The sequence below is a fragment of the Orycteropus afer genome, unplaced genomic scaffold (assembly GCF_000298275.1).
Source record: "Orycteropus afer afer isolate SDZICR_OR568_19922 unplaced genomic scaffold, OryAfe1.0 scaffold00059, whole genome shotgun sequence".
In the NCBI taxonomy this organism is placed as follows: domain Eukaryota; kingdom Metazoa; phylum Chordata; class Mammalia; order Tubulidentata; family Orycteropodidae; genus Orycteropus; species Orycteropus afer.
This window is the reverse complement of record NW_006921646.1, coordinates 2339980-2350436: the sequence shown is the minus strand read 5'-3', so window position 1 is coordinate 2350436 and position 10457 is coordinate 2339980. Positions and strand designations below refer to the sequence as shown.

At 51.9% G+C, this 10457-nt stretch overlaps 1 protein-coding gene across 1 annotated transcript; it reads right to left on the bottom strand.

Moving 5' to 3' along the window:
* Nucleotides 1-1042: 1042 nt before the first annotated feature.
* PACSIN1 (protein kinase C and casein kinase substrate in neurons 1) lies at nucleotides 1043-8282 on the bottom strand. Its single transcript, XM_007939354.2, has 9 exons — nucleotides 8220-8282; nucleotides 5654-5810; nucleotides 4244-4479; nucleotides 3593-3748; nucleotides 3304-3479; nucleotides 2818-2938; nucleotides 2581-2708; nucleotides 1734-1921; nucleotides 1043-1152 (listed from the first exon to the last, which is right to left on the bottom strand). Exons 1-9 carry the CDS (start codon nucleotides 8280-8282, stop codon nucleotides 1043-1045), a joined length of 1335 nt encoding a protein of 444 aa, XP_007937545.1.
* Between the last annotated feature and the right edge of the window lie 2175 nt (nucleotides 8283-10457).

The following is a 10457-nucleotide window of genomic DNA, read 5'->3' as shown; positions in this document are numbered from 1 at the left end:
TGGTCTCATGGAGGCTGGTTTTGTGGTCATGGAGGGAGTGGGTGGGTGGGTAAGATATGCTCCTCCCCAGGAAATGGGAGGAGGCTGCTACTGTTGCTGGCTTTCCCCTGGGCTTTGGGGCCCCTACTCCCTGCCAGAAGACTTATGCACGGGTTGGGGTAGGGGACAGGGATTTCTGCAAGTTACTGAGGGGTATGGCTCTGAGGAAGAGCCTGTGCCCAAAGTGCTGACGGTTGGAAAGAAGGGCCCAAACAGGGTCTTGGTCCCTCAGTTGGGCCTGGAGTTGGGAAGGTTGGCATAAGCTGGGTCTGCTTCCCCCTCACTCACCCTCCTGCACCCCAGTGACACTGTCACCTCCTCCAGCTCAACTCTCTTCATGCCTGTGGGAGTCTAGGGACCCCTGGAAATCTCCATGGGAGAGGAGGATGACCATTCCTCCTCCAGCCCCACAAGTCCCACATGTCTGCATGGCTACTAGGGAAAGGGAGGGTAGGGCTAGGAGGGAAAGGTACTCCTCAGGGCAGAGTGGAAGACTGCATATAGGGAGACCTCCCTTCTCTGGGGCCTGGAGGGGAGGCCTTTGAGAGTAGGGTAGTGTTGGAGAGGGAACAGGATGGAGGAGGGGAAGAAGTTAAGAAACCAGGCCCAGACAAAGGGGGGACAGGTGCTGGCAGCCTGGGGTAGAGTGGGATGGGGGGAACCAGGCAGGGTAGAAGTAGAAGGGTCCAGGAGACATCCCTCAGGGCTCAGGAGACTCTTTGGTGGGATCTGAAGATGTCACGATGCCACGCTGTTGGGCTAAGTGCCAAGGCCCTCACCTATCCTGGGGCCTCCATCCCAAGTCCCACCACCTGCCCTCCAGGCAGCCCCGCAAATGCTTGTCTCTGTGTTTTTTGTTTTGTTCTGTTTTGACTTTTAAAAAAATAAAAGCTTGATCGGAAAATATGTCTGGAACTCTATGGAGAGGGGAGGGAGATGAGAGTTGGAAGGAAAGGCATGGCGTGGGCAAGGAAGGAGGGGGAGTGTGATGGAAGCTGGGCAGCTAGATGGCCTCTACGTAGTTGGCAGGGTAGAGGCCCAGCTGCCCGCTGTCCAGCCGCCCGCGGCACCAACCCTGCTCATCCTCCTCGCCCAGTTTGGTGAGCTCGTCTCCTAGGAAGAGGGATAGAAGTTGGAGTTCATGTTCACTGACAGGGCTCGGAGAAAGCGATCATCCCTCCTCACATATACTCACTGCAAGGGGAGCCTTCCAATATAATACTGGGCCTGCCCCAACAACCCCACCTCCCATTATTCTCAGTGCTCTATGGTCTCGATTCTGGCCACCGGCACCCCCACCCCCACTCCCCATCCCTTGCCCCGGCGCCCAGCCCTAGTCCCACCCGGGCGATCAAGAACCAAGCAGCCCCGGCACCTAGACCCTGTTTTCACCCAGCGACACACCTAATCTGGATCTCGGCCCCGCCCCCGAAGCCCAGGCCCCGCCTCCAGACGCATTTCCCAGGTACGGTGGGCTACTGGCATGCCCCGCCCCCAGGTATTGGTTGCCTCCACCTGCCCAAGATCCGCCTCCAGGCTCATCTCCCACAAATCCCCACGTCTCTCTCCCTCACGCCCCGCCCCCACCCAAGCCACACATCCAATCCAGACCCAGGCACTGTCCTCCAGTGCTCAAGTACCGGCTCCGCCTCACCCTCTGGTTTAACCCCGGTCGCTCCATCTCGCCTGCGTACCAGCCTTGAAGCTGAGCTCGTCCTGCTCCTGGCCATCATAATCGTACAGCGCCCGCACGCGTACTCCCTTGGCGTCATCCTCAAAGGGGTTGGCGCCCCCGTTGGCCTCATTGCCCCCGAAGGTGTTTCCGCTCTCGTCGTCCGACCACTCGGTGGCGTAAGCCTGACCCCTGTCGTAGCTGCTAACGCTGAGATAGATACGGAGAGAGGACATGGCATGAAAGGCCTTTGACTTTTCAGTTCATAGGGCTGCTCCCTCTTCCTAACTAGAGACCTGGCCCAAAATTCCTGCAAGGCTGCAACAGGAATTATCCGCGTAGGAGGGAGTTCTGAGCCAGTGACCTTCATGACAGCTCTTTAAACAAATGTGAGGGTAAGGCCATTGGCATTATTACTCAGCTTTCCAGCGAGGGGATGCTGAAGAGGACTCCAGAGACCAATTGACCCTTCCTTTGAGAGGGGCAGTGCAATCTGGTGCTTATGAAGGATGATTCTGGAGCCAGACCATCTGGGCATCATATTCTTGGCTCTGAGGCTTACTAACTAGTTTGTGGCCTTGTTCAAGTCAATAATTCATCTCTCTGGGTTTCAGTTTCTCCCTCTGTAAAATGGGGATATTTACACACTTCCCAGAGTGGGGGAAGGCTTAAATGAGTTAATAGGTGGGAAATGCTTGGAACCCTGCCTGACACAGTAGGCATCCTAGAAGGTTAGCTGCCACTATCTTTCAGAGGAACCTGTGGTTGCTGTAATTGTAATTAATTGTCTTGAGGGTCTCTCGCTAAGACTCAGCTGCCTCAGTGTGTGGGTCCCTCTGGCCTCAGGAAGCTCCTTGGGAGACACTCACCTGCCACGATCCCCAGCCTGGGATGTAGACTCCACTGCCCCAGTGGCATTGGTCAGCGTCACCCCCTCTGCCTTTTTGGGCTGTTTCTCCTTCTTGGCAGTGGTGTGAGGGAGGTCTGGGTTCCATTCCTGTTGAGGGTGGGGGGGGTTGCAGGAGAACAATCAGGCTGGAGATCTGCACCCCGAGGCTCTTTGTAGCATTTTCACATTCCCCACTTCCATTCCCACACACCCTCACCTCAAATTGGGGCCAGTTCATGGGCATGCCAGGGCCACTGGTACTGCGGAACCATCTAAGGTCGTCCTGGGCGTCAGCTCCCCGGATGGCCTGCTCCAGCTCACGGTACACGTGGACATAGCTGTTTGCAGGGAAAATGGGGGAAGTGGGAACACAGATTCACCATGGCCTCTTCATCCTCAGTGAGGTGCCAGAGTCCATTCAGGAGACCAGGGCAGACAGCTTCCCAGTCTCCATGTGGGCAAATCCAGGCATGCCCAGTGGACATCCTTCTCCATTCTCATCTTAGCCACTACCCCATCCATCCAAGCACATGTTCTTGAGTACCTAGTATGTGTCTGCCTACGCCCAGCCACTGTATCTGGAACCTCTTCCCTCTTCCCTCCCCTTCCCGTCACTATAACATTGAGCCTATGCTATCCTGCATGCCAGTTATACCCTCTGCTGACTGTACCTGTTCCCACCATGCCCACCACTCCCAGGTACCTGTTATTCTCAGCTAGATTGAGGTGACGTTTGATGTCCAGCAGCACCTCCTTGAGGAAGACCAGCCGCTTTTCCTCAAATTGCTGGCACTGTTCAAACACCTGCTCCATACCCTCCATGTACTGGGGTGTGGTCTTGCCCACGTCTTCCAGCACCTTCTCATACTTCTCCTGTGTCTATATGGGCACCCGGGTGGAGGGAGAGTGATGAGGCCCACTGTTCCCATCCACCATCCACTCTTAGGGGCCCTTGGATCCCAGCCCATCATAACCCTCAGCCCGACTGGCACCTTCTGCACATCCTGCTTGCACTTATCCACTTTGTCCTGCAGCTTCTTCTGCTGCTCAGCGGTAACTGACTGCTCTGTCTTGCTGTTCATCTCCCGTGTCATGGCCAGCTTCTCCTCTTTGCAGGCCAGATGGAAGGCCTTCTTGGCTGCCTCCAACTGTGGGGGAGGAGGGAACCAGGGAGCTGGGCTCCCACTTGTGAGCAGGTCACTCAGCCCCTCCCACCAGCCCACTCGGCCAGGAGCTGTGATCATACATCCTTAAGAGGCAGAAGGGATGCAGGTCCTGGTTCCAGGTATTTGGGAGCAGTGCCCACCCATCTGTGGCTGCTTCCCTGATGACAGTGCCTGCTGCCCCTGTGGACACCCTCCTATTAAGTAATGCAGTGCCCGCCCCTCTATGGATCCAAAGAGTAATGCACCCTCCTGTCCCTGCTGGTACCTTTGCTGGGGACACTGACCCTTTACCTATTGAGATGCTTGTCCCATCTGTGGGTATTTCTTCCTGGAGGGTAGTGCTGCTGCCCCCATGGGTACAATCTCAGAGGGGTCAGTGCAGTACCACTCCCTCTGTAAATATCCTCCTTATATGGGCACCCCTTTGAGCTCAACTGCCCACCCCCGCTCCATTTGTGGCAGCCGCCCACCGGGCACCTCCTTCATCTTCTTGGCCCAGGGCTTCTGGGCCTTGCGGAAGCCATCTTCAGCCTCCTTGGTCTCCTTGAAGCCGCCCATGATCTGCTTGTGATAGGCATCCTTCTGCCAGTTCTTGACCTTCTCCAGGTCCTCATTCAGCAGGTTGTTCTTCACTTCCTGGTGCAGCTCACTCACTTTGTCTGCTTCTGTCATCATGGCGCCCCAGGCCCGCTCCAAGCTGCCATACTGTGGGCCTGAGGAAATGGCCATGGGGTCATGGGAGCCTTCATCACCCCCCACCCAAAGGCCCCCTCACATCTTTCTCTGGTCCTTTCCCTTTCCTTCCCATGTCAGCAGAAATGCCCTCCTCTGCTGTGCCCATAGTCCTATCCATCCTCCAGGGCCCAAGTACAGCCACCTCCTCCAGGAAGCCTCCCCTGACTGCTTTACTCTCAACACACCTCACCCTGCAGCCCTCACTGGATTTTCCCTGCAGCATATTGTGCCTACTACTCCTTGTCTCCACCATCAACTTGTGGACCCCATGGTGGGTGGGGGCAGCTTGGACCCCATGAGCTCTCAAAATCTCTGTACAGCATCAGGCACACAGTAGGAGCTCCAGGAATGTTAGCTGAATGTAAAACTGAGGCACCAACTGGTGATAGCTATCACCGTTTGTTCTTCTGTGTACTAGGCACCAACTTTGTACTCGGTGCTATGTTAGGAGGTGTGGACCCAGCCCTTGCCCTCACAGCATTTAGGGTCTAGCGGGAGAGAAAAACATTAACAAATACATGTAAACCCCAACTTGAAATTTCTCTAGATTAAAGGAAACTAGAGGCATGACAACTAAATGCATATATGATCCTGGACTAGCACAATTGCTAGACTAAAATTTGCATCTGGGAAGTGTTAAATGTCCTCAATTTGATCATGATTTGTTATATGAACAAATGCTCTTCTTAAGAGATACATGAAGAATTAAGGGGTGAAGAAGAATGATGTCTCCAACTTACTTTCAAATGGTTCAGAAAAATATGTATATATAGAGAGAGGGAGTGGTAAAACAAACATGGTAAAATGTTAATAACGTGATTTTGGGAGAAATGTAGGAGCTCTATGTAGTATTCTTGCAACTTTAATTTTAAATTATTTCAAAATAATTTTTTAATTTTTTAAATTGTTATTTTTCTAATCCAATATTGTATAAAGTTGTACAAAGTAGAGTTTAACAGGAAAGCCTAGCCTAGTCTAGGAAGGGAATAGTGCCAAGTGTGGAAGAACAGCACCTGCAAAGGCCCTGTGGCTGCAGAGCACTGAGTATATCCAGTGGGCTGGGTGCTCCCAGGACCCAGGCTGTGTGTGTGTGGAGGGGGGGCGAGGTCAGGGCCCAGGGAGTGAGCAAAGGGTGGACAGGAGGGGCGGCACCTTTCTCGATGAGCTGGCGCCAGCGCTTGGCCCAGTCGGTGAGCTGCTGCGCGTAGGCCTTCTCGATCTTGGCGCGCTCCTGCACGCAGTTCATCAGATCGTTGCATAGACGGTGTCCGTCATCGATGCGCTTCACCGTCCGCTTGTAGTTTCCCACCTGGCGGCCAAGCAGCGAGGGCAACTCCCGCGGGTTCCCTCCCCCCACCCGGCCTTCCTGCCGGGTCCTGCAGGGGGCGCCCGCGCGCGGCCAGCCTCCAGGCCGCCTCCTCCCAGGTCCCTCTTCTACCATTCACAGCCCACCCCAAGACCACGGTAATATACGAGGGGCACCAGACCCAGTGGCGTCACTAGGGGGATAGAAGTGGGATGCGGACCGCGCAGGGTGACACTGTCAGAGTAGGGGACACCAAAATGACGGTTTAAAATTTTGTGCAGTGTTTCAGCAGAAATTTATTATTTTTTCAATAAAAAATATCCCTGTAGGTAGTTATAACAATAAAAACATTTTTAGTAAGCCCAGCTTACATGTACCTACTAGGCCAAAATTGTATGCTATGTACTTTTTGAAGCTTCTTATGCACTCAGAAGCATTAGAAACACCACTCCTCTGTCAGTTTGTTGTACTGTGGTAGTTTGTGCGTTGCTGCGAGGCTGGAGGGAGGGTATGCCATGGGCATTTCAAATACCAGCAGGGTCACCCATGGTGGACAGGTTTCAACAGAGCTTCCAGACTAAGACTGGGAAGAAGGACCGGGTCATCCACTTCAGAAAAAATTGGCCACTGAAAACCTTATGAATAGCAGTGAAACACCATCTGATTGATATATCAGGACTGGGCAGTATTTCATTCTATTGTAGGGTCGCTACGAGTCAGAACCGACTCCATGGCACCTAACAACGTAACAACAAATGGGTTCAGAAAGGAGCTCTGGTGGCACAGTGATTAAAGCATTTGGTTGCTAACCAAAAGTTTGGTTGTTCACCAAAAGTTTGGTTGTTCAAACCCACCATCTGCTCTGAAGGTGAACAATGAGGCCGTCTGCTTCCATAAAGATTTACAGCCTTGGAAACTCTATAGGGCAGTTCTATTCTTTCCTATAGGGTCACATCTGGATGGCAGTGGGTTTTGCGTTTGGTAACACGCTCAGGTCAGAGCTGCTTTTATTACCCAATTACAACGAAGGAAAGGAATCATGTGGTTTTGTCTGCAGCAGTACAACATGCATTGTTGTTTTCCTTGCTGCCAGTGTTGTTTTGATTTGATTTTGTCAAATTTTCTGATGCTTAGCTACAATATTGTGGTATTTGTGTAGTATTTGTGAACCTATATAACTTTTGAAAATGAAGTAAAGGAAAAGAAAAAGTCAGAAAAGGCTTCCGTTCAGTTACTAATAATGTTATAACTAGTAATGTAACTCGGTGTAGAAAGATTTTGTAAAACAATTTTGTTGTTAGTGTTCATATACTCTAACAGATAATACACGTAAGCCATTTACAACTATATCACACATCATCCTATGGTTAGAATAGATGATAAACAATACTAAGAACTCTGTATGCATGGTCTGGTATGGGAGGAGGTTCATGGGGGAGTGACATCATGTGTTACCACACTAAGTGATACCAACCGTAGTGACACCATTGGCCTTACCCCCTAACTTTCAGGTGCCCAGCACAGTGCATCAGACCTCATCCTATATACACCCTCATCCTATTTTTAAAATTTTTATTGTGATTTGGGTGAAAGTTTACAGAGCAAATTCATTTTCCACACAGCAGCTCACACACAGTTCGTCTCTCCCTCATTCTATTTAAATAGAATTTCCTCACTGCCACAAAATGCAGAAGGATTTTTATAATTTGGACTTAGGCTAGAATGAATAATTCATTTTGTTCTTGTAATCTAAACCTATTATATTTATATAGAGCTATATAAGTGTTGAGTTGAGCTACAGCTACTTGACATAATATTATGTTTTGTAGACATCTCATTAAACACTTATTAATTTAGGCTTGGCAGTTTTCGTTTGGGGTTTCTGGAGCCAATAGAAATCTTTTCATTTCTATCCCCCTGGGTCTCAAACATTTTGGGAAATGCCAGGAATGCTGGCTTCCCATCTTGCCTCCACTTCTGTGTTGCTGTGGGCCTCCAGAACTCTCTCTCTCTCTCTGCCTTTCATGTGCCAGCCCCTGCCCACCACTCAGGGTGGGGGACAGGGAACAGCTGTGAAAAGCTGTGTAAGTTGTAAAGTACTGCACCCGCCTGTGTAAAGTGCTGGGACTCTGAGCTCAGGCCTCCAGAGCAGAGGGTTAGGAGTCGCTTGTTCTTACATTAAGAAATGCAGAGGATCTCTTCAGAGGCAGCTTTGGGGAATAGGGCTCAGTGGGCAGTAGTTTTATGCCACTTTGTGGGTACCAGCTGCCTGCACAGAGAGCTTTGGAACATCTGGAGGGGCTGGGGAGCAAGGCCTGGGATCCTGGGTTTGGTGCAAGGTAGGCAGGATCCAGGGCCTCCACGCAGCCAGGCTGTCCGGTCCCTGGGGCTTGTGGAACATCAAGATCTCACCTCCCAGAAGCTGTCGGTGGTCTCCTCTGCAGCCAGCGAGGCCTCATCGTAGGAGCCGGACATAGTGTGGCCGTGGTGGGATGGATAGGTGTGGAGCTGCGGTCAGCAGGCTCGACTGCTCATGCACTGGGAAGAGTAGAGAGATCCCTGGAGATGAGGGAAGTGGCCCACATACCCTATTCCAGGCCTGGGTTCCAAACCCACTGTGGGGATGAAGGTTCCATGGGCATGAGTTTGCATTGGGATGGGGCTTCCTGCTCAGGGACTGGCTCACTACCCCTAGGATAACCCCTCAATTCACCCTAAAGCAACCCTTGTGCCCCTACTTCCTGTCTCTCCTCTACAAGTGCTTTCCCCTTCCCGCACACTCTCAGCCAAAGGCCACATCTATCCTCCAGGCTCTGGTGGGAGCACCTGCCTCCTCTTAGAAGCCTGTCCCAATCTCCAGCATCCATGGTGCCTGTAACTTTTTTGGTACTCCTGGACTCTTAAAGTCAAAGGTTAGGGCCATACAACTGTGCATTTGCTTCATATAAATCTGTGGTTTGCTTCTCAGGTACACACACACACACACACACACACAGCTCCTTGAAATCATTAGGCAGGTTCATCTGTGCATGTTTTGTACTGTTTCCCCAGGGTCTGAAACTCTGCAGGGCCCACTGAGGCTCAATGAACCCCAGGTGGTGGGGCTGTGGGGGCCCTTATTGGGCTCCCTCTCCCCACCTGCTTTCCCCTCAGTACTGCCCACCCTAACCTAGTCAAACCTTACACTGGCTCAAAAGACCCTCCGTAGTTCCCCGCTATCCTCAGAGTGTCTAGAACCTCCTCCTACCTCCCAAGTGGAGCCTGGAGCCCCAAGCAGAGTTCCCTCCCACCTCCTGCCTAGGGTCCACGTTTGCTCAGTTCTCTGCTCTGGGAACCTGTGAATGCCTTTCTGGCTGACTAGCCCCCAAAACCCCCATTAGCCGCTTACATGTCTCCAGGGAGTCTGGACATGCGGCTTCCTGGCTCACAGGTCAGACCATTGCAGCCATCTGTGTGAGCGGCTGGGCAGCCATGTCTGCCCTGGATCTGTCGGCAGACATCACAGCCACCCAATCTAGGTCATGTGCTGCCCCAGGGTTGGGGTGGGCACCCCCCGTTTCTCCTCCCCAAGCCAGGCCTTGCTGCCACCCCAGGCCAGAATGGCTCAGTATTCAGAAGACAAGACCCAGCAGAGTCTAGGCTCCACTATAAGCTTCCAGCCTCCAGCTGGGCCCAGGTTCCAGAACATGCCTTCCTGATTCTGCACTGCAACCTCAGGACTGTGGACTCTGACCAGTGAGGACACTGGGGGAGAGGCTGGCCTCCACAAGATTCAGCCCAACCTAGGGGTCCAGGGGCCCTCCATCGCCTACCAGTAGCTGGCTCTCAGGCTCAGGGAAAGTGGCACCAATACATGAGGACCCTTGGTCAAGGACGTCCCTCTCCCTCTCTGGACCTCAGTCTCCCCCTCTGTCCAAGGTCTGAAGGTCTTTCCCCAGTAATAGTTCAGTATTGCTGCCTTGTTCCTTTCCGGCACCTAAACATATTTTATTTCTTTCCCCTTAGGAAACCCTGAACTTTCCCATAAATTCGTCCACAGTGGGGATGGATGGGGGAGGAAACGGGAATTGATTAAGGGACAAAGAATTAAGTCTTTGAATTTTCTTCTTCTTAATCCGTCACTTTTCATTTAAAAAGCAGTCTTTGCTTAATAAAGAACATTTTGGATTCAGATAGGCAGGAGTAAAGGGCAGGGACATTTATTTAATGGAGGTCTTTCAGCCAGGTTGGGTAAGTATTCCTGGGGAAAGAGCCCCTTCTAGAACCCTGGAAGTCATACAGAACTCTGTTGTTCAGGACCCCTATAAAATATAGTTGTCAGCAGGCCAGCAGGTGGGGGCAGGAACATGGGTGGAGGGTGGAGGCACTCTCCCTCCTGGGAATCAAGGTCAAACCCCAGCAGGTCTCTCATGCGTGATAGTGGGGAAGTGATTCGGTACAGCCTTGATGCAGGAGGGCAACTTGGTCTTGTCTCTCACAATTAGGCACACACCCTTCACCTAGCAGGGCCACTTCTAGGAATTTTCCCTCCAGCCAGTTGGGTAACCTGATGGATGTACAAGGTTATTTTTACTGCAGCACTGCTTGCAAAAGCAAAAGGCTGGAAGCAATCCAAGTGTCCATCCACAGGGAACTGCTTAAGTAAATTAT